At 42.0% G+C, this 24,876-nt stretch overlaps 1 protein-coding gene across 1 annotated transcript; it reads right to left on the minus strand.

The window, feature by feature from the left end:
• Nucleotides 1–425: 425 nt before the first annotated feature.
• Nucleotides 426–21,165, minus strand: LOC128331351 (uncharacterized). Its single transcript, XM_053264692.1, has 3 exons — nucleotides 21,058–21,165; nucleotides 14,243–14,997; nucleotides 426–454 (listed from the first exon to the last, which is right to left on the minus strand). The coding sequence occupies exons 2-3, from the start codon at nucleotides 14,982–14,984 to the stop codon at nucleotides 426–428; spliced, it is 771 nt and encodes a 256-aa protein (XP_053120667.1). The 5' UTR covers nucleotides 14,985–14,997; nucleotides 21,058–21,165.
• Between the last annotated feature and the right edge of the window lie 3,711 nt (nucleotides 21,166–24,876).

Here is a 24,876-nt window from a genome sequence, read left to right on the forward strand (position 1 = left end):
GCCATACAAACAAACAAAAAAGAACAGGAGCAAAACTGTACCTTTAGCTGTAATCTTACATATCCATAATAATTAGGAACCTTTAGTCACAATGTTTCACTGTGTCTCCCAATTACAATTACATAGCTTGATGTATCTACATAATATTATGAGAATGGAGATAGATACTGCTTTAGTACCTAATAATGGAGAAAGATAAATTTGAAACAGGGGAGAGGGGTTTTCTATTATGAATTTTATCTTGGCTCTCTTTGCTAATGTCCTTGATTTCAGCTAAGATACAACTATTCTGTGGGAACAAAAGAAAAGTTGGCAACCAAAATGAATTATGTAACCCTTCTGCCAATGTCAGATCCTTTTAAACTTTGACACAAGCCCCATCCCATGTACAAATCTCTGGATCTAGATTATGTAAACAACATGATTTACAGGACAATCTTTTCATACTCTGAATCTATCAGGATACACAAACAATGTTTAATAAGTTAAAGTAATGCCTCAGTTAAACTAATGGCTCAGTTCTATTCTTCCTGCTAATCTGATGCTTTTTCAGGCTATCATGACCTCCTAGAGATTTCCCTTTGTGATATTTCATATCCCTTGGCAACAATTAGTGCCATTGTTGGACTGTCAATGAATGATCTTCAAAAGATCTTCCTCAGAAGTTCCAAGAGTAATTGTCCAGATGAGGAGATGGGACCATGCACATGAGGCAGAAAGGAAACATAAGGATATAAGAACAGCCCTGCTGGATCAGGCCCAAGGCCCATCTAGTCCAGCATCCTATTTCACACAGTGGCCCACCAGATGCTGCTGGAAGCCACAGGCAGGAGTTGAGGGCATGACCTCTCTCCTGCTGATACTCCCCTGCATCCTCTGCTTGAGGCTGGAGGTGGCCTATAGCCCTCCAATAGACCTCTCCTCCATGAAATTATCCAAACCCCTCTTAAAGCCATCCAGGTTGTTGGCTGCCACCACATCTTGTGGCAGAGAATTCCACAAGTTGATTATGCGTTGTGTGGAAAAGTACTTCCGTTGGTTGGTCCTAGACCTCCTGGCAATCAATTTCATGGAGTGACCCCTGGTTCTAGTGTTGTGTGAGAGGGAAAAGAATTTCTCTCTCTCCACACCATGCATGGTTTTATAGACCTCTATCAGGTCTCCCCGCAGTTGTCTTTTTTCTAAGCTAACACAGCCTATGTGGCCCGTATGGCTTCGGCTTTGGGTGTAAACTTGGGCAACCAACAGAAAGGTGAGCTGGACCCCTTATTCAGCTTGATCAATTCAAAAAGGACATTGAACTGGAGAAGGTACAGAAGAGGGCAACCAAGATGATCAGGGGCCTATAGCACCTTTCTTATGAGGCCTAAATTTGTTGGTCCTAAATTTCCTGGCAATCAATTTCATGGGATGACCCCGGTTCTAGTTATATGTGAGGGGCAAAAAGCAAGTCCCCAAAAAGCAAACAGTTTTCTTTGCTTACCATTAGATGGCAAAGTCTTACCAGGCTACATGTAAAATGATCCAAGTTGTACAATTATTTATTGATAGTGCCTAAGTGCACCAGAGAAAAATGTGTATTTCAACAGTATTCCAACAAGAATATATGTATATATACATATGTATTATGTAGATGTATGTATTATGTAGATATAGAATATATTCAACAGTATTCCAACAAGAAGAGGCACCTTTTAATGTGGTGATTCTCTTTATTTAACTGGCCCTATCCACCTCCAGCACAGTACTTTCAGTGACTGTTGCTGGTGTTTGTCTTACGTTTCTTTTTAGATTGTGAGCCATTTGGGGACAGGGATCCATTTTGTTTATCTTATTTATTTGTTATTTCTCTTGCTATACCAGGATACCTTATTTATTTATTTATGTATTCGATTTCTATACCGCCCTTCCAAAAATAGCTCAGGGCCCATTTTTGGAAGGGCGGTATAGAAATCAAATAAATAAATAAATAAATAAATAAATAAATAAATAAATAAGGTATCCTGGTAGAGCAAGAATGCTGTCCTCGGATTACAGGTAGATATTTTAGTGCAAAATATTTAAGACTGGGGTGCCAGTCTGCCACTTCATATCCTTTAATTTTGGGTAATATTTAGACTAAATGTCTATGCCTGATATCCGTTATCCTTCATGGCCATTGCATCTTCTCCTTGCTTCTCCTTATTTTCATCCAAAACAGACCTCACATCCTACCAAGCCAGTCATATCTAGAAACCATGAACTGTGGCCTGCTAGGTGTTTGACAACACTGCTCAGTTTTCTGTTTCATGTAGGCTGTGGAAACAAGATATGTATTGGTCCCTTGCTGGCCTTCTATACATGGTTGCTTGGCTATGTTCACTTTGGTGAATTCCAAGTTGTGCAAGCCTGTGATTCTACATGAAGAAGGCACTGAGTTCATTCTTAAAAGCTTGGAATAGAAATATAGGCAGAGATAAATGGGGTTAATCTTCTTAGTGCCTTCTGGAAATATTTGTTTCAGAATATATTGGAGAAACCTCAGAGTATTCTAGGATATGAAATATAAATAAAGCACTACATTAAACAAAGGAAATTAGCATAAAACACTAAGAAAGAAAGAGTCTGTTTGGAATTCTTCCTAAAATTGATTAAATTTGTGGAGAAAAGAAAAGGATTAACTGGCTTGTTTTGCCTTCTTTGCTGAAAGAAGGAACCACCAGTTCCAGGGGCCAAATGGTCCTCCTGGGAGAGTCAAGGTGTACAAGCTTCACAGCAGGTGCAGCAAATCCTCTTGGCACCTAGTTCCATGGTGGTTGGCAGAATAACCCAGTTCCTGCTGTAGCTGTTTGCTGCTTGCTGCTATTGCTACAAGGCTGCTCAGCTTCAGGAGATTACAGGGTAGTGTGCCATTGGCAGCATCTCTGTGCTTTCCTCTTCCTCTTTGAAGGAGGATAAAGAGATGAAGTAGGCATGCTAAGATGTGGTGCAGCAGGTGGTAATAAAAGAACAGCCCTGCTGGATCAGGCCCAAGGCCCGTCTAGACAAGCATCCATCCATCTAGTCCAGCAACAGTGGCCCACCAGATGCCTCTCATGCCTGATTCAAATTCATCTCTACCACAGGCAAGAGATGAAGGCATGCCCTCTTTCTGCTGTTGCTCCCCTGCAACTGTATCATTGTTCATTCTAGGCCATGCAGATGGCTGTTGAACATGCATGGCAGCCTCCAAAATGGCCAACAGTATACAGAGGCTCAGAACAGGCCAAAATCACCTGAATCAAGCAGTTTTGAGACCAGAGGCCGTTGGGGAGAGAATGAACCACTGGAGACACTTCCTGTGTCTATGGCAGCATCCCCCAGAGGCAAGGAGTCCTTTTTACATTTGAACCTCCAAGCCGGCCAGCGGGTTCGAATCAACCTTGAGCTGAATCGCTGGTCCAACTTGAGGCTATGCCCTTGAGCCGGATCAGTTCAATGCTGAACCAGCTCGAGGTTGAGCTGGTTCCCACAACCCTATATAAGGGCTTTCTCTGCCTCCCAGACCCTTTGAATACATTTTGAATTTGAAATTCCATCCTTTTGTGTTTCCCCCTCCCTCCCTCCTGGACAAGGGGAGCACAGTTGCCCATGACAACACTTGATCTGGATGATAAGCCAACCAAGAAGCAAGGAGATCATAAGCCAATCGGAAGCCAGTACCAGAAAAACAATCAGCAAGAGAAACACAGGCCTTCCAAATGGCGCTCAAAACATTTGCAACATTCTGATAGAAAGGGGTTGTTCTGGTTTGAGCTTGAAACAGTCCGTTTATTTTTAGGGTGCTCTGTTTCAAGCTCAAAACACTTAAGATAGCCCATTTCGAGCATGAAACATTTTGCACATGCCTAATTACTATTCTTCTGCTTTAATGATGCTGCTTGTGAAGAACTCACTGGATAACAATTGTTGATGTTTTAAATGTTGCTTGGTCTGGGGGTTAGTGATGTAAACATGGCAACTGTTGCTACATACTGGAATTGACAGAGTTCCATGGATCTCAGAACCTAGGAAATAGGGTCAGTTGGAAATTAACTGCCAAGGAAGAGGCTGGCAGGAAAGGGTCTTGGGTTGTAGGGATACGCCAAACTGGTCCGCAATCAAACCAGTCCACAGTGAACCAGACCGGTTTGACCAGTTCAGTCACAGACCAGACTGGTCCTGGCAAAAGGGGTCCAATCTGAGATCTAACCAGAACAAACCCAGTTAGTCCGTGGGCCAGTTCACTGGTTCAAGAGCCTGTAAAGGGGAATCCGGTGAAGATTCCCCTTTGCTTCCAAAGGGAATAAAAGGTGGCAGGGGAGCGATGAGAGAGAAGCGCCTTTAAAACTGAAAGAGAAGGCACTTACTGGCAGGCCTGCGCATTGCTCCCCACACCCTCTCAGCAGTGGCGGCACACAAACGGCCTCAGTGGATGTGTGGTATGCGTGGAGGCCATTTGCATGTTGCCACCGCCACAGAAAGCATACGGATGCCGGTAAGCATATTCTCTTTCTGTTTTAAAGGCGCCTCTCTCGCCCCACCCACCTTTTATTACCTTTGGAAGGAAAGGGGAAACCTCACCAGATTTCCCTTTATAGATGCTTGATCCAGCAAACCAGTTCAAGCCAATTCAGTCGGATGGACCAGACCAGCCAGGTGATTTGACTGAACCAATTTGCGGATCGCGGTCCGGTCCAAATTTGGTCTTGATTTGGACTGAACTGCTCAAACTGGTTCTGTAAGATAGTAAACTGTAACTGTTTGTGTTTTGAACTTTGTATTTCTTGGAAGGTGATCAACTTTTGTTTTGTTTTGTTTTGTTTGTGAAGCAATAAATCCTTTGTATTTTAAAAACATTTGGATTTTATTGGAGTAACACCCCATGTATTCTGAAGCAGTCTCCCGCTATCAAGGGCAATAGATATTATAGGAGAGGATTATTGAAGATAAATTGTGGCAGTGGATATAGAAACCATCACACTACTTCTGATTAACTCCTTCAAATCCTGGGGAATGGGGAGCCTGAGTGCACAGAGAGGCTTCCACCTGTCTGGGTGGCTTGGCAGAGTAATCAGATATGCAGAAATGGAAGTCCCTCTGATCTTAGAGACGGAGCAACTTCAGCAACCTGTTAAGCACAAGTTGCCTTCACAGGATGGGGCTACATGCTACTCTTCCCATGGAGTGAGAGCATGCCTTCCCTTTTTCTCCCTTACTGGGTGCTGGTGGGCAGGTTGAGTGGAGAGACCGCCCTACTTCCATCTCTTCCTCCCTGTCCAACCCTGTGTGTGTGTGTGTGTGTGTGTGGCCCTTTTTATACCTTTTTCCAGGCCCATTACCCATATCTCATATCAGAACAGTCATATCATTTCTCTCTGTGTCTCCAGTCTAATATCAGCAACTCTGGTTTCCCCCAGAACTCTCTTACCATATTTGGTCAAGGAGTCTGCCATTTATTGGGGGGGGGGCTCCTATCCGGCACTTGTTTACTGAATCAGATGGAGCTGTTTCCCTTTTGATGTTCTGAAAACATTCCTGTCTCTGCCCAGATTGACAGGTTTGTGGTCAGCCTAATGCTAACTTGGCACCTTTTTGGTCCCAAGAAAAGTGTTAAAAGATAACATGCAAAGAGTTTCAGCAATTAACTGTGTGCATATAATGTACCCCTAAAATATGTAGGTACTGATATCTATGTGTTGCTTCCTAAGACCTTCTAAATATGATTACTCTCAACATTTTCAAATTTCAAGCTAGGTCTCATGATTACCCTTGGCATAGCACAATGCATAAATAAGTTTCAGAGCAGGGCGGGGAGGGGGATGAGTCTTTCCCCTTCTTGTCAAGCCTTGAATACAGAATAAACAATTCCATTCAGTTACTTTGGCTCAGCAGAGCCAAAGTTCACACTCCAGTTTCTTGCAAAATGCCAATCCCAGATACAGGCCTAAGCTTAGCCCTCTGGGCTCTCAGTACTGGTCCCAATTCAACCAAGGTGTTCACCACATAAATAAACGTTTATATTATGCTGGAGTCCTTGGAGACCCTAGGATAATCTATTTAAAAGATCTCAAGGTTCTTCAAAGCTTTATTTATGTTAATGATTTCCTCTCTTGTTATATGATATCCTGAAGTGTTTTTGTAAAATTATTATAAATGTTTTAATTAAACATCTCAGGGCCACTTGCATGATGGGCTTTCTTTGAGAATCATGTTATCTTGAACTCCCATGCTTGAAATGGTTTGCCACCCAAAACTTTTGACTGTAAATTGTTTTTCCTTATTAAAAGCTTGATTTACCCTTAACCTTTCTGGCAATGGGTAAATTGAAGAAAACACATAACACTTCCAAAGATAATAGTTGAAGGGGGATTATAGATCTGGGAAAGAAAACAGTGAAGCAGATTTAAAAAGTCTTCGTTAAAAATGTATTAAATCACATCCATCAGGACACTCACATTGAAGCACAAATTGTTTGTCTTGAGGCAAATCAATGAATTTGAGGTTGACTTCATCCTTCAAATGGTGAAATTAAACAGGGGTTAGGATGAGATCTCATGGTGCAAAGAAGCAGGACGTGAATCAGAAACATTTCCTGCCACTCCACACTGCTCTCTGTCTTTTAAAAAGACAGAGCGGGATGGATTGGAGAGATGGAGGTGGTGGAGGAAGGTGGTGGTAGCAGCTGGCAGGACCATGGCAGGCCTACCAGTAGTGCTCTTTGGACCGGACTTCCAGCCTATAGTCCAGTCCTCCATCACCCGGGAGCCCCCAATTGTCCTGCAGGTGGTGGCTGAGCTGCTGGCCTGCACTGAGCTACTGCCAGGCACCAGCCCACCCATCCTCTGATCTTACAGCCCATGCAGCCAGCCCACCTGTTGTGGGGGTGAGGGTTCATAGGGCTGGGTGCATCTGGGCTGGGTGTGGCTGGGCCTGCTTTGCCTGCCTGCATGGGGGCAGAGGAGGGCCTGAAAGGCCCTTAGGTCCAGGCTCCAAAATTACCTAGGTGCACCTTTGGGCCTGCCAAGGCAGTCAGAAGCACTTGTCTCACCTATTCTCCTAGGTGGGCTGGCATGATCACCTGTGACACTGGGTCACTCTGTCCTCTGTGATAAGAATCTCTTCAAGGGTTATAAAGTGTTTCTATGTGCAGAGATGCATAATATGATCCAGGAGTCCTTACATATACATTCCCTCCCTACACACACAAGTAAAGGTAAAGTGTGCTGTCGAGTCGATGTCGACTCCAGGCAACCACAGAGGCCTGTGGTTGTCTTTGGTAGAATACAGGAGGGGTTTACCATTGCCATCTCCCACGCAGTATGAGATTATGCTTTTCCGTATCTTCCCATATCGCAGCTTCCCGATATAGGTGTTTCCGATAGTCTGGGAAACATACCAGTGGGGATTCAAACCGGCAACCTCTGGCTTGCTAGTCAAGTTATTTCCCATTAGGTGCACCATTAGGTGGCTATTCCACCCACAGATAACCTGTTAACAACTGGCATTTTGTTAGTTCCATTTAATCCTCAGTATATTAAGGTGTTAGAAAAGAAATTAGGTTCAGGTTGAGTGAGATTGAAATGGACACAGAGAAATTCACCCTGACTTTTCATTTTAAAGGATATATTTCTGTTAATACAGCAAGAAAAGCACATTTATGTGTTTGTTTAATATCAGCATCTTGTTTTCATTCTCAAGAACCAACTCTTCCTTTGCAGAGGCTGTTTAAAGCTGCTCTGTGTATCACTAAATCCAGTTAAAGTACCACTTTGAACCAATGGAATAAAACAACCTTAAGATGAAGCCATGAGAAATGTTAAGATGTTTACATCAGAAAGGTCTAATCCCTACACTGTGCTTTATCCATTTATGGAGGTTCCATAACGTTTATGGTGGGACTGAAATTGGCCCATGTAGGCAGCACAGATAATGAGGTTGCATATACATATTCTGGGCATTACAGGCTGCTGAAGGGATTACAATAATAGCAATATTGAACTGCTTCAAAATGTTCATTAGCTTTCTCTGAAGGATGCACAAGCACAAAGTAGGGTCTAATTATTTCATGCTACCCTTTAATCATCCAAATAACACTATAGCAACTGTTATTATCTTTGCTTTGTGTTCTGCTCATATCTAAAAATCTCCCCTGCCGGGGGGAAAAGGCAATTAGAAACCTGTTGTAATCTTTTTGAAAGCTGCAGCAAAAGCTGGCCCTCCAAAACAGAAAAAGCCTACTGTATTATTTCTAATGAGTGCTAATTTCAGTGTTATGCACACATCCACTTTTAAAACATCCATTTATCTGCGTTGGGAGCGAGGGTGTCAGAAAATTGTCCCAAATACTTTGAAAAGGATAAAACCTCCGAGCTAGAAAAGGCACAGCCCAGAATGGCACAACTTGCTGTGCATGCCAAGTGAGGAAGTAATTTTTAAGCAGGCCCCAGTCCTGCATTACAAATACTTTTGAAACTCAAGGGTCTGCCGTTCAAGTCCATGTGCTCAAAGCAACTCTCTGCTTTATGTCAATAGCAATAGTTTCAGTTCAGGTTCTGAATAGCACTGATCAGCTGTTTGGCACAGAATATAAGAGCAAGTAGGGGAGTAAATCCAGCCCCCAATTCCCTGTTCTAAAATGCTCATCAGGGCTATTCGGATTCTTTAGCCGCGAGTAAGCACACAAAGCCCCAGGGCCTGGATCAGGTATGGAACTGCATATACAGCAGCTATTTGCATACAGGATTCTGTATTCATCTCAAGATACACATGCAGAAGCTGGTTTCCATTTGTTTATGATCTGCAGCTGAATCTAAGTTATGAACTATGTTTTTTTCATTAATGGAAGCTCCAAAGCCCAACTAATTTAACTGGAGGATCTCTCCCAATTTGACAACCATACTAGGGATTTGTAGAAACTTCGTGAGAAATTCCACTTGTCTTAAATAATTTGGCTTCCCTTGAAAATTCTCAGATATTTCACCTTGAGACAGCAGTGATTTTGCTTCAAATCTTGTTCTGAAATTTTGGAACTATCCCCAGGGATGTGCAGAAAATCTCCTGAGAAATTTCACTTCTCACAGAAACATATTTGACTTCCCTTGAAAATTATCAGATGTTTCACCTTGGGAGGATCTGTGAAATTCACTCCAAATCTCACTTTTTCTTTTTCTTTTCTTTTCTTTTCCTCTGTTTTTTCCCCTTTCTTTTCTTTTTCTTTCCTTTCCTTTCCTTTCTTTTTTTTGCATTTGGGCATCATACCCCACAGAGTGTAATTTGAAACCTAAAAGACTAATCATGACAAATGTTTCTTTTAAAATACCCAAAATAATCTTATTGTAAAACATTATTGTATGACATTTTTCTGACTGCTGCATTTGAAAGTCATAAGAATGCCACATTTTCAGATCTCTTTACATAACACAAAGACAAACATATATTTAGGGAGGCAGAAGTAACTCTGAAGTCCCTCTCCTAATATGCTAAATAGATTTTAAGGATCTCCCTTAAATTTTTAAATCATGGGTCATTCAAATGTCATGTAGGTTAGTCACAGAGCTTAATATGAGCTCACCATGATTTAAACCCAGTATCTATTTTTTAATGCTAGGGCCATGCCCTGGAAAATGTGAAGAAGTAATAAAAGAGATAATGCATCTGAGCATGGACTGAGTATAGGGTCAGCTCCAAGATGTTGGGGGTGGGGGGTAATGAAAATTCAAAGTAAACTTAGGATTCCTCCTAAGGCAAAATATCTTAAAATTTTCCAGAGAAATCAAACAAGTTTCTGTAAAACAGCCAACATTTCTCAAGGCATTTGTACATATTCCTAGTTGAGTGCCCTTTTTGTCATGATTGAATAATGACAGGAGTTGCAGTTCAATTGCAGATATATCTGACATATCAATAAGAGCTGGAAAGAACCTTATATTGCCAGCAAGATCGGAATAGATCCAGTACAATCCAGATCAAGTGCATCAGTTAACTGATGCAGTGGAGAGTGCCCACATCAGATCAGTCTAATAATATGGTATCATGATACTGCTTTCTTCCACAGAGCATTATGGGGCAGCTGCCAGGGAGGAAAGCAGAATCCAGTTCAATCCAGTCTGATACAGGGTTTATTGGATACCCTTGTATTGGATGCAATAAGTAAGGAGTCTCCAGTAGGGGATACTAGTTTCCTAAAGTGTGTTTGAAGAGCCCCCAGGGTGTACTCAGAGCCCTCCTGTCTCTCCTTGCTGCTGCTGCAATATTTGTTCACCTTCTGTGGATTGCCAGCTCGAACCTGACAAGTCCTCAGCAATGTGCCTGCTGCAGAAAGGGAGGGAGGATGAAGATCTTCTTTCCTGCTCCTGATTGGCTGGCAATGTGCTAAAGTTCTGTGTGCCCCTTCAGACAGGCTTCAGAAAACTAGCAATGAGTACTCCCGTTGAAATTAATGGGACAAGTAAACTTGTCCCATTAATTTCAATGGGAGTTCTGATGAGTAACTTACTGGATGTAAGCCAGTGACTGGAGTAGCCTGTCTCATCACTGTAACCTGTGTGTCTGTCTCTCTGTCTGTCTGCCTGTCTGTCTATACACACACACACAAATCTTTAGGGTGTATGTGAATTGAAGGTTTGCAACAGAAAGGGTACCCTTGTTTTATAAGGTTTTGAACCTCTGCAATAGGGCTTGCATTGAATCAAGTCCAGTTACCAGCCCAGTTCAGTGCACAGCCCTAATATCTACTGGTAGAAAAATTAATCTTCTTCTTGTATTTAAAAGGGGGTGAAGCTATTTGTTAAGACTGCAAAGGAGGAGGTTTCTAGGGGCAGAGGCACTTGGGTCTGCCTTACAACAGCAAGTAAAGGGATTGGATCAAGTCTTTTGAGCTCAAGGGATTGGATCAAGTTTTGCTCAAAGTCTTGTGAAATTCCAGATTTCACCTGCAGTCTCACAAGATTTCAAGGAATGGGGTCTATAAAAGGAATGCTTTAAAAAAAAGGGTCAGTCAAGTCAATCAAGCATAATCCACCCAGATGTACTGGAGCAAAGAAACACACTAGGGTCTGGGGTGATTGCTTTTTTATGGGACTTGAAAGGAATTTGTGATTCCCAGTTAGCTGTTGAGTCAACATGCTTTTGCCTTCTCTGGGGTGTTCTTCACCCAGGTGAGATGTTCATGCTAAGATGAATTTCTTGCAACTGGATAAATCTGGCAATAGACTACATACAGTAGTTGTTTTTATCTGTTGTCACATCTGTGGCAGAAGGATCAGTGAATGTGTGAAAAATAATACCAGCACTAGGAAGAGGATGGGGAAATGCCATCTAGGCAGACATGGCAGAATACACAAGGTTGGAGCAGCTAATAAGTAGAACTGTTGTCTATAATGATGGCCAACAGAGTTGAAAGTGTCTGCCATAGCTGCCTCCACTAAAAGTGAAAATTCATCCACTCAGGACAGAATGACCTGAGTTGTGATGGTGACGCATTCTGGTTGGCTATGCTTGGCAGTCTCTCTGGGCATCTCCATAAGAAATGTTAGAACTACCACGTCTGCACAGGTCTTAACAGACTGCATGTTGGATCAGGTTCCTTTAATGAAGCTGTGGCCTGTTGAAACCCAACACAAATCCCCAAAATGCTCCATCAGAACTGGTCAAGCCGGTTGTTCCAACAGAACGAGCTTGGGTTTTGAATTCTCGCACCTGAGAGCCCCCGTGAGCAGTGGCGCCCCACCCGGCACCTCACACTGAGGCTGCCCCATCTACAGCACTCTTCTGGCCTCTGTGCATATGTGGCAGCTATTTGCATGCATGCAAATGGCTGCTGTGCATGCACAGAGGCCAGAAGAGCAACCCTGATGGGGCAGCCTCAGTGCAAGATGCCAGGCAGGGTGCCACAGGTGTGAGTGGTAAGCAGGTAATGACTGTTTAAGGTACCTCCCACCCACCCCCACTCCCATCACTGACCCTGGCACCACTTGGCACACTCGAAATGATTCGGAATAGGATCATTCTGTTCTGAGCTTGAAACAGGCCCTTCATTTGAAGGGTATTCTGTTTTGAGATCAGAACACTCAAAACTGCCTGTTTCTATTCGGAGCATTCCAAGCTTGGCATGTTCTGCACATCCCTTCCAAGGCTGAGCCACAGAAAATGTGCAGATGCAGGGGCAGCCCTTTCATGAGGCAAGGTGAAGCAGTTGCCTTAGAAAGCAGATTATTGGGACACTAGCAAGGAAGCAAGATATCTTGCTGCCCTTGCTGCAAAAAGCTAGCATGGTATAGTGGTTAGAGTGCTGGACTAGAACCGGAGAGACCCAAGTTCAAATCCCCATTCAGCCATGAGACTTGCTGGGTGACTCTGGGCCAGTCACTTCTCTCTCAGCCTAACCTACTTCACAGGGTTGTTGTGAGGAGAAACTTAAGTATGTAGTACACCGCTCTGGACTCCGTGGAGGAAGAGCGGGATATAAAATGTAAATAATAATTATAATTATAATTATAATTATGAAGGGGAGAAGAGGGGGAGTAGGGTGCCTGCAAAGGGGCAGTATTTGGTGTCCTGCCTCCATTGCACAGAGGTCTTGAGCTAGCACAGTACTAGTGTAACAAATGAGAAGATGCCTGTGAGCATGGACTGAGGACCTGTTTCTCCTTACTAAATAAATAATAACAGGTGTCAGTTTCAGATGTGCTGATATCTGATTGTTATCTCAGATATAGAAAAATCTCATTTTATCCTCAGAATAATCTTGTGAGGTAGGTTAGGCTGAATGCTTGTGGTTTGCCCCAAACCACCCAGTAAATTTCATGAGCCCAGGTCTCTCTGGTCCAATTCACATACTCTGTCCACTATGCCAGACTGACTCTCATCCATGCACGTGGACCAGAATTTTCTAATAGGCATAAATCATTCATTCATTCATTCATTCATTCATTCATTCGCTCTCTATACCACCTTTCAAAAAGGGGGGGGGGCTCAGAGTAGTTTACATTAAAACAAAACAATTAAAAATGGAAACTATAAAACACCATAAAACAATTAACAGCTAAAACATTCAAAACAGTTTTAAAACCCTGAGAAACCAGGTTACAGCAAGTTAAACACTTTTACAAGAAATTAAAAACCCTGGCCATTCAAAAATAGCCATTTGAATATAGCCATTTGAATATATCCATTCAAAATGAAGTGCAGGGTAGAATGATATTGCTCAGACCTTGAATGACATCACCCAGAGATATCTGAAGTTAGGAAAGTAGATTATTTTATTTTATTTATTTATTTTTACATTTTATTTCCTGCTCTTCCTCCAAGGAGCCCAGAGCAGTGTACTACATACTTGGGTTTCTCCTCACAACAACCCTGTGAAGTAGGTTAGGCTGAGAGAGAAGTGATTAGCCCAAAGTCACCCAGTTAGTATCATGGCTGAATGGGGATTTGAACTCAGGTCTCCCCGGTCTTAGTCCAGCACTCTAGCCAATACACCACGCTGGCTCTTTTAAAATTATTTTTATCTCTTGTTTGCACAGTCAGACAGGTGTTATTGACTGGTTTTTCTTATCCAGACATCGAGTCCTTCCCAAGGACCTGGGATGGCTGAGTTTTATTGTCAATGTTGTTGCTGTTGTTATAAATATTGTCGCAGAATATAGGCTGTTCCTAGTAAAGTTGCTTTTTGTAATTGGCTGATGGTGATTTCTGTGGCCCCTATGGTGTTGAGGTGCTCTTCAAGGTCTTTTGGAACTGCACCCAGGGCGCCAATTACCACTGGGATTATTTTGGACTTTTTCTGCCACAGCCTTTCAATTTCAATTTGTAGATCTTTGTATTTGGTGATTTTTTCTATTTCTTTTTCTTCTATTCTGCTATCCCCTGGTATTGCTATGTCGATTATTTTGACTTGTTTTTCTTTCTTCTCAACTACAGTTATATCTGGTGTATTGTGTGGCAGATGTTTGTCTGTTTGTAGTCGGAAGTCCCATAATATTTTTACATCTTCATTTTCTTCAACTTTTTCAATTTTATGGTTCCACCAATTTTTGGCTACAGGTAGCTTGTATTTTTTGCAGATGTTCCAGTGCATCATCCCTGCTACCTTGTCATGCCTTTGTTTGTAGTCAGTCTGTGCGATCTTTTTACAACAGCTGATTAGGTGGTCCACTGTTTCATCTGCTTCTTTACAAAGGCGGCACTTGCTGTTTGTGGTTGACTTTTCGACTTTTGCTCTTATTGCATTTGTTCTTAGTGCCTGTTCCTGTGTTATGTTCCAGTATTAAACCCTCAGTTTCTTTCTTCAAGCTGCCATTCTTAAGCCATTGCCAGGACTTGGTGATGTCTGATTTTCCACTTATATTGTGCAAATATTGACCATGCAGGGGCTTATTTCTCCATTTTTCTTCTCGGTTCTTGACTTGTTCTTTCTTGTAGGCCTGCTTTGTTTCATTGGTGTTGGATAGTTTCTCCTTATTGACCATTTGAAGTGCATCTTCTTCACTGTCCTTGATATATTCTGCAAGGCCTCTTTTCTCCTCCTCTACTGTTTGATGGACTTGCAGCATTCCTCTTCCACCTGAGCTGCGAGGGAGGTATAGCCTATCTACATCACTGCAGGGGTGCAGAGCATGATTGATGGTCATTATTTTCCTGGTCTTATGATCTAGCGTCTCTAGCTCTGTCTGGGCCCAGTCTATTATTCCTGCAGTGTATCTGATAACAGGTATAGCCCAAGTGTTTATGGCTTTTATGGTGTTCCCGCCATTGAGTTTGGACTTGAGGATTTTTCTAACTCTCCTGATGTATTCACTTCCAATTTTTCTTTTAACTTCAGTGTGTGCGATGTTATCAGCCTGGAGAATGCCCAAGTATTTGTAATGTTCTTTCTCTTCCAGGTTCTTGATCTTGCTTCCATTGGGTAGTTCTATTCCTTCTGTTTTTGTCATTTTTCCTCTTTTCATTATTAATGCAGCACACTTGTCTAGTCCAAACTCCATTGCTATATCGCTACTGAATATACAGACAGTGTTTAGCAGTGATTATTATTATTATTATTATTATTATCATTATTATTATTATCATTATTATTATTATTAAAAATGATGTGTGAATAAAAGCTGAAACCATTAACTTTTTAATGAATGGATGTGCACACCCATGTGTTAAGATGCATATAAATCATACCTGTATTTATCTAAAACATTTACTGTATATCCTGCCTTTTGTCTGTAGCATTCTAAGGTAGCTAACAAATAATTAATACAAATACAAAATCAATGCATAGCATAGGAAGAATAACACATATATTTTCTAGGAAAGATATACAGTTCTCCAGCAAATTGAGTTTTGTGGAATAAGCCTGTAATGATCTCCCTTAGCCTGGCTACATCTTACTTCACATCGTACATCTTGTACATTTCCCAGTACCTTATTTCACTTTTCAGTAGGGGGGGCGGAGTTATCCCTTTGCATGCACAGGATGATCACCTACTCTGCTTTGACTAATGTTCACAAACACATCTGGGTTGACAGAAGGCACTAATTTTATGTCTTTATTTAAAATATCCTACCCTGCCCTTTCCCAAAGTTTCAAGGTGGCTTACATCGATCAGCAAATCAATAGCAATATCATTAAACTCTGCAATCAAACTAGTATGCAGCAAAATCAAAAGGTAGCTTAAAAACAGACACTCGTATACTACTTAGGGGAATGCCAGTGGGCAAGATAGGTGCCTGCACTGCTGCGAGGCTCTCCAAAGCACATTTGCACTGCTGAAGAGGTGAGCTGCTGCATGCCTACTAAGCATTGTGCAATCACAGTTGTGATGCTACTTCCCCTGGGAATGACAGAAGCAGCGTCACAATGCTTAATAGGCACAGAGCAGCCGACCTCCATAGCAGTGCTGACATCTTTTGGAGAACCTCACTGGAGTGCAGGCACCTCTCTTGCCCACTGGCATTCCGCTACACAGTATGTGAGTGAGTAAGTATAGGAGAATGCACAAAGAATTGCACATATAATTGATAAAAGGACATCTAACTTGTAAAAGGCTTGTAAAAACAGCCAGGTCTTCCAACAGGTATCTCAAAGCAAGCAAGGAGGATGCTGTACGTGTCTCCTGTGAGAGGCAGTTCCAGAGTGGGAGGATTATGACCAGCAATGCCTGCTCACAATTACTTACCCAAAGAACTTCCATTTATGATGGGATATGGAGAAGGGAAGTTAAAAGCTCACTAGCAGACCTTACCGAGTAGGCAGATAAATGTGGGAGAAGTCAGTCCTTAAGGCAGTGGTTCCCAATCAGGGTTCCTCCAGATGTTGCTGAACTACAACTTCCATCATTCCCAGCTAAGTTTATTGTGGCTGGGGGTATTGGGAGTTGTAGCTCAGCAACATCTAGAGGAACCCTGGTTGGGAACCACGGATTTAAGGCAACGAAGTCATTTAAAGTTGTGCACGCTTAATCATGCAGATTTATAGCAATAGCAATAGCAATAGCACTTACATTTATATACCGCTCTATAGCCGGAGCTCTCTAAGCGGTTTACAAAGATTTAGCATATTGCCCCCAACATTCTGGGTACTCATTTTACCGACCTCGGAAGGATGGAAGGCTGAGTCAACCTTGAGCCCCTGGTCAGGATGGAACTTGTACCCTTCTGGTTACAGGGCAACAGTTTTACCACTGCACCACCAGGGGCATTTAGCTTAAAAAATGAGGAGACATTCATATTCTATTAATCTATAATTATCCACTCTCTCTTAATTGCATTCTGCTTTTAGGGGCAGGCATCACTTAATACTGGAGATCTTGTTTTGATGAGCACAGTGCAATCACAGAAGATATTTTTGTAGTATCTGGAATCAAACTGTCCAGCTAAGCAGGCAGGTCATACTCATTTGAATAATCTGAATGCCACAAGGACTTTGAAGCAACATCTTGCCTTGTATATTTAGTTTGCATCAAAAGCCTAATGAACGTGTTCACAATTTATCTTTTGCTTCACCTACAAATGTTAGCATTTCATAGACAAATTTAATTGCCAGAAACTGCAACAAGATCAATTAATCTTGCTGTCCTCTTGGGTTTCGTGCTGACCTTCTGTGAAAGCCTTACTTGTTGTTAATGCAAAAGGACATGGCATATCTTAAGAGTCTTTTGAAGAGGAAATGAAGGTGGTAAATACACTTTTCAAAGGATAGTTTTCAAAGATCTTATTTGAAAGGAATTAGTTACTGAAGCACTTCTCCAGTCCTAATGGTTTGGGAGAATGCATTACAAAAGACATGGGTAAGAAGGCAATTTTTAACAAATGTTTAACCTTTCTCCCAAACCCTCACAGGATCATATAAGGTCTCTCTCTGCCTCCCAGCCCCTTTAAATACATTTTGAAACTCCCTCCTCCCTCCCCCCAGCCAAGAGGGGCACAGTTGCCTATGACAACACTTGATCTATATGATAACAAGTCAGCCAAGAAGCAAGCAGATTGCATGCCAATCGGAAGCCAGTGCCAGAAAACCAAAGAGCAAGGGGAAAACAGGCCTCCAAAATGGCGCTCAAAATGTTGAAACACTTCAAATTGAAACAGTGTTGTTTTGTTCCAAGTTTGAAAGAGGCCCTTTATTTAAAATATGTTTTATTTTGAGCTGAAGACACTCGAAACACTCGAAATTTAAAGAGAGAGAGCACGCATGCACCCTGATTAGGCATCAGGATGCATGTGCACCTTCCATTTTGTATCCGTCTTATGCAGCGCTAAGAAGTTTAACCACCTGTCTCTTCACTTGAATGAGGAGTGGGGTGACAGAACTCCTTAGTGCTGCACACGCTGGATACTGAGCAGTGGGGGCAAGGAGTGGGAGCAAAGGAGGCAAATGGTGGGGGCGAGGGGCAGCAGGGGCAGTAGGAGGAAGAAGAGAGGAGGTGAAGGAGGCAAACAAGAAGCAGCAGAGCAGGAGACAAGCCATGGCGGCAGTATGCAACATGATGCTTTTAAAGGGTAAGTTTTAAAAATTGCATTTTTAAAGGGGTGGTAGTGGTGGTGGTGTGATGTTTATTTTTTTAACAGAGGCTGCGACTCACCTTTCTACACCACTGCATGCAGAAGCTGGTTCCCACATTTCCAGTGTTGTTCAGGTCTCTACATTTTAGGATCACTATTCTGAACCCTAGAACCTAGGGATTCTAATACCAATGGTTTCTAATACCAAGGCTGACCCACCAAAAATAAAGAATAAAAAATGTCCTAATGTCACAAAGTAGAGGATGGCTGTTAGCAGTGTTCCCTCTAACAGGGATTCCCCAGATATTGTTGACTACAGTGCCCATACTCTCCAAGCAAAAGGTATTGCAGCTGGGGATGCTGGGAATTGTAGTCAACCACACTTGGGAATCCCTGATAGAGGGAACACTGGCTGTGAGCATGGGCTGAGGGCCAGTTTCTCCTTGCTGTATAACCACAGGTGTCAGAGTGCAGTTGTGGGAATGTCATATATTTGCTTCCGAGGTGGCAAAGTTCACATGCAGTAACTTTATGGGGAGAAGCTTGTGTGTTTGGAATAGCCAGGAGGGGCAACACTGGCATGGGAAGGAGTTACTGCCCCAAATCCTCCCGTTCACCACTAACAAGCAGACCATTATAGATTTTCATGTTGTGGATTTTTAGGAATAAATAGCATACATAAATATATCTTATATAATGTATGCATATAATGCATAACATGACAAAAACAATTCCCACTTGGAGTTAGAAACAAGACATTGGCTGAGCATCATTATGTTTTGGCTGAAGCTGATCTTCTCCCAAGTGGGCTTGGCTCCCTTAACACTTGTTGATAGCTACACCTCGAAATGGAAGGTAGCGCTAAAAGCCAAGCTACAATTTTATCGTCTCCCCCAGGAAGAACTCATTAGGATGGGATATGACCAAGGCACGCAGGTTATTAAACAGTGTGTCTTCGATACAGAACTGCAAGATGAATTAGCAAAGCTGCCGAGGGGGTTGCATATAGGCAGTCAGTCCCTAAATGCAAGGTCTGCAGAATATTTAAACAACTTATTAATAGCAAAATTCAGGAGAGCCATGACTCTCGTTTGCCTGAATGCACTCCCCACTGCAGTCCTAGAGGGGAAGTTCAAAAAGTTACCATATTCAGCTCACTTATGCCCATGCGGCTCAGGTGAAATAGAAACCACTGCTCACATGATTCTTTACTGCACTTTTTACAATGACATTCGTTTAAATTTTATTTCCCCATCGTTAAAGAATTTTCCTGGACACACTGACGAGTTTTATTTAGACTACCTGCTCTCCAATTTTAAAGAAACGGTTTCTGGCAGTGTGGCCAAGTTTTGTTACATTGTTTGTAAAACTTGCAAAGAATTTATTATTTAATTGAATGTTATTATATATTGTTTATTTTATGCTGGTCAATGACTAAAATAAAGTATCTATCTATCTATCTGTCTATCTATCTATCTATCTAATTCCCACTTGGACAAAGGCAGTGAGGTGTGATTGCCAGTGTTACTCATGTTGCATTCAGCACATACTTCAATTGTTAATTCTGTTGTGCAGGCTTTAACACATTTGAAAGAACATGAAGGAACTTCATCCCATCCACCATTTGGCAGGAGAGCATGTTTTCCATATGCCATTTGCAATTCTAGACTTTATATTCCTTTCTTCAGCTATAGCACTTTGGTATAACACTTTTGAAGCAGAGAAACTGAGGCAATTCAACAAGTGAGTCTTGACTACAGGCAAAACAACCTTTTGCTCAATTTGGCTGATATTGGATAGTACGCTTCTATGAAAATCACTGAGGGCAAAGTTATTAACAGTGTGGCCTGCATCTCAGTACATGGCTTGTGAGATTTATTACAATTCATCTTGACTCTGGCAAAGGCCAAGCTTTGTAGCAGCAGGAACCCAAATATATATGTGCATTCTGCAACAGGAATAAAGGCAAGTGGATTATCCAGGGGATTTTAACTTTGAGAAAAGAGAGTATCCTTGTGCTCTTTTAAAAAATCAATTTATGGAAATTGAGAAATGAGTAGTCCAAAAGCATCAATTTTCAATTGCTTTAAATTGTGAGGCAGATTAAGAACAGTTCTAACAGAAGCAGACTACTTTTCTTCAAAGATGCACAGTGCATGATTATGCCAAACACAGCACACACAGAAACCCCACTATAAACACTAAATGACATGCACAATTCTTTAAAATTGTCTTCCCATTGTAGCTCTTAAAGGAGGTTTTGTAGAGTGCCAAGGTCTTTTGCAGTTAGGACTAGCAGCTGAAACAGAACTTTTCCTCTAACACTTTTAGCAGCTTGCTGAGGCATTTGCCTCCAAAGTGCTCTTAAATGTAGAGCATATCTGTAACTCAGAAAAAGCTAATTTATTGAGCATGTTAAACCAGGCCTGCACAGTATAGTGGGATCAGGAAAAAAATATTACAAGCAGAGGGGGGAACACAGCAGGGGCAAAGTACATTCTGGGTGAAGAGGCTGGCATGCTTTCTCCTATATGTTAGATCTCTGAAAGAGAAATGATGGTATATTTCAAATTAACATTCCCATTCTAAAGATATTTTCTCTGAAGTAAGTTATATGTATTTTGACAGCGTTAACTTTCTGTAAGTATGTGTAGAATGCAGTTTTAACTTAAACTTTATGATTCAGTTCTAATCTCATTCTCCATGTGCTGGCAGAGTTTCTGTTTGTTTCTGACTAGTGAATAATAATGCAAAGCCTGTTTCATTTGCCCGGCAGAAATGTGCCTGTGAACAGGCTTATCACCTCTTTTTTCAGTTGCTTTTAGAAAAAGCATGACAAAATTCCTCCTAGCTTCAAGGATTCCTTCCCCACACCAGTAATGTCAATGACAGACAGAAGTGAACCCATGGGGAACAGCTCCTTATATATAGATTGATGGTAATGAAGAAACGCATTCTGAGAATGTGAAAAGTGCCTTTACTGTACTTACCCGAAACAAAGACAACTCTGAATTTAAGATGACCCCCTTAAAAAAATAGATTAAATACAGGTTATACTGTATTTACCTAAAAGAGCCAATGTGGTGTAGTGGTTAGAGTGCTGCACTAGGTCTGGGGAGACCCAAGTTCAAATCCCCATCCAGCCATGAGACTTGCTGGGTGACTCTGGGCCAGTCACTTCTCTCTCAGCCTAACCAACTTCACAGGGTTGTTGTGAGGAGAAACGTAAGTATGTAGTACACCGCTCTGGTCTCCTTGGAGGAACCGTGGGATATGAAATGTAAAATAATAAAATAATAAATAAGTAAACATGAATAGATAGATAGATAGATAGATAGATAGATAGATAGATAGATAGATGGAAGAGGACTCTGAATTTCAGATGATCCCCTAATTCTTAACACTAAATAACTTGGAAAAAATCTAGTCTTGGATTCAGATAAATACTTTTCTTCAAGAAGCCATGAGGTCCAGCAGCGGCAGGCAGGCAAGGGGTTGGGGTGCCTGCCTCCCCTCTGGCACCTCCTGTGCTTGCACAACTTGTGACCCACCAAGCCAAATGCAGCCCAGCAGATATGCATTATGGCCTGCAATATGCTTTGCATCCCCTATTTTTGTAGCCCCACACAGCTTGCAAAAACAGGAGGTTTATTGTGCTCTGAATGGGCTGCCAGACATGTTGTTGAATCATGTTGGATTTTAAAACCAGCAATAATAAAATTAGTGATACTATTCTCTCCCCCTCTCCCTCCCTCTCCCTCTCCGGTTTGTTGTCATATTAAACACAATTTCATATCAAACACTGCTGATCTTATGTTCAGCTGGATACTGTACTCCTGATCTCTATATTTGATATGTTCATATATAAATTGCATTGGGATATATTCTGGAATTGTCTGGATGTTCTAGAAAGCAATTTTTGATTATCTTTTTCACAGATTTAAAAAGCTTGAGACTAGAGCCCTATTCAGAAATTATGTTAGACAAGTGTTTAATTATCTGTACACTCCTATGTGTTTCTGTGTGAATGAGTTTACCTCTATTCATTTTCAAAGTGAACCTGAGTATAAACGCCTCAATTGTATAGTACAGATAGGAAGTGGGCAGCTGTACCTGTGTAAAGATCTGCACTTGTGTATGCTGTACATTCATTGTAAAGTTGGGACCATACAGTAACTTGTGAATAGATCTGTCAAATAATGGATAGGAATAAAATATTACCAGACTTTCCTTGAGATATTTTTAAACAGTATTTCTCTATAGCTACCTTAGAGAGCACCTTCTTCTGTATGATCCCCATCACACATTGAGGTCATCTGGAGAGATCCGTCACCAGTTACCACTGGTACGTCTGGTGGCGATTCAAAGCTGGGCCTTCTCTGTAGCAGCTCCTGGCCTATGGAATGCACTCCCGGCACATATCTGTAATTTAAGCTTGTTTTTGGCCTTTAAGAGAGCCTTAAAAACTTACTTGTTTGGCCTGGCCCTCCAAAGTTTTTAAAATTGTTTTAAAGTATTTTAATTGGTTTTTAAATGGCTCTGAATTGTTTTAAAATTGTTTTTATAGTCTTTTAAGCAATGTGTTTTAAAACGGTGTTTGTTTTAATGTTGTTGTTTTTACATGTGTTGTGCACCACCCAGAGCCTTTGGATCAGGTTAGATCCCTAGAAATGCAAGCAAGCAAGCAAGCAAGCAAGCAAGCAATTAAAAGGAAATTCATGTTTCAGAAGAAAGGGATTAATCTGGTTTTTCCCTCGTTCTAATGCAGGAGGGTAATTTACTCCCTTTCTTATCTACCCAGACTTTGAAGTATTAAAATCCCAAATGCACTTGAGCTTCCTTTTGTTGTTAGGGACATAGAAAAATGCTTTATACTGTGACAGATCAATGACTGCAAGAGGCATTCCAGGGTTTCAGACAGGGATCTTTCTTAGTCTCCCCACCTTCACCCTTTGGAGATGCCAGGGATGGAACCTGGACAGGACTGGAGGTGGTAATCATTTGCTGGAGTTTAGTTTGTCGGTTTAAACTTATATTGGCAGGCCACAAAACACCATACAAACCAGAAGAATGATGAAAACATTGGGATACAATGCATCAGACCTAATGGCTCTGTAGCGAATACAGTGAATGATGCTGTCTATTTACAAAGTAAAATAATGTGACAGGATTAGAATTAATTTTGCACTGCTGGGGCAAGGGAGGAGGGAAATCACCTATCCTTTTGCTAGAGGCAGGCACAGGCACACATGATTAATCGGTCGACAGCAGCTTAGTAATGATCTAGCAGAATTCGATCTCGGAAGGGAAGCAGAGAAAATGAGATCATGTTGAAAGTCTGCTCTGAATTTATCCAGAGCTCAGCCCAAGGGGAGAGAAGGCAGTAAAACCAGTTGGAAGGCAGTGTGAATATGGGTCTCACTGAAAACTGCCTATAAGAGTTGCTGATTATTTTACCAGTCTCTGTCTCAAGGGTTCTCAAACTTGGATCTGAGAAGTTGTTGGACTACAGCTCCCATCATCCCTAGTCACAATGTCCTTCAGTCAAGTGCAAGGACTAGTCTCAGACAGTCTATTGGGCATGATCTTTGCTCCAAATCCTTGCACTTCATCCATGCTAGTAGGGGTGTGCACTGAACTGCCACACTGCGGTCCGGCACTGGGGTTAGGGGTCGCTTTAAGAGCGGCGGGAGGGTTTACTTACCCCTCCCACCGCTTTCCGCTGTGGTGCCGTAAATTGTAGAGTAATTGGGGTGGCAGGATACCTCCTTGCCACCCCTTCCCCGCTGTGGCTCTGCAAAACTCCCAGTAATGCTTTGCGCGCGTGCACATTGTGCGCGCACTTCAGGTTACTGATGTGCGCACGCGCAAAGCATTACTGGGAGCTTTGCAGAGCCGCAGCAGGGAAGGGGTGGCAAGGAGGTATCCTGCCACCCCAATTACTCTACAATTTACGGCTCCACAGTGGAAAGCAGCGGGAGGGGTAAGTAAAACCTCCCACCGCTCTTAAAGCGACCCCCCACCCACAATCCGAACCACCCAGGTCCAACCGGTCCAGACTGGTCCGGAGGCCTTTTCAATGGCCTCCGGACCGGTCCGGGCCCATCCCTACATGCTAGTGCAACAGCATTATGCTGGCATAACACTAGTCTGGAACTCAAGCTCCCAACAGTGTGGATTTTGCCTCCACAACGTTCTTCCACAAGTATACCATTATTAGGATGTCAGCCTGTGTCTTTTAAAATGTGTACAGTTTGGAATTATACAGTCATGTATGAAGGGTGGAAATAAAACATGAAACCTATAGCTATAGTGGCTGAGTAATTGTGATCTGCTTGACAGTCATCATGACAGTATATCAATTGGTTCCTGATCTCAGACTCATGGGATTTGATTTAACATTCACTGTTCCATGCAATGACATTTCAAAAATAGCACAATTGTACCCCCCTGCAACTCCAATGCATTGTGGGAATTCTTTGGGAAGCCTATTCAATGAAGATAACTTACCTGCCAAAACTGGAATTTTCAGATGAAAAGGGAAATCCCAGGAAAAATTATTCACCAAATGTACAGCAAAAAGTTGGCCAACAGTGTTGTGAAAAGCTTCCACTGAATTCTCAGATTTCTCCTTTCCTAATGAGGCAAGGCTACAACACCTGGGGCTTTTTAGTTTAGAAAAAAGACAGCTGCAGGGAGACATGATAGAGGTCTATGAAATCATGTACGGTGTGGAGAAAGTGGATCAAGAGAAATTTGTCTCCCTCTCACATAACCCTAGAACCAGGGGTTATCCCATGGAATTAATTGCCAGGAAATTTAGGACCAACAAACGGAAGTACTTTTTCACACAACGCATAATCAACTTGTGGAATTCTCTGCCAC

Source organism: Hemicordylus capensis, chromosome 6 (assembly GCF_027244095.1).
Source record: "Hemicordylus capensis ecotype Gifberg chromosome 6, rHemCap1.1.pri, whole genome shotgun sequence".
NCBI classification, from domain to species: domain Eukaryota; kingdom Metazoa; phylum Chordata; class Lepidosauria; order Squamata; family Cordylidae; genus Hemicordylus; species Hemicordylus capensis.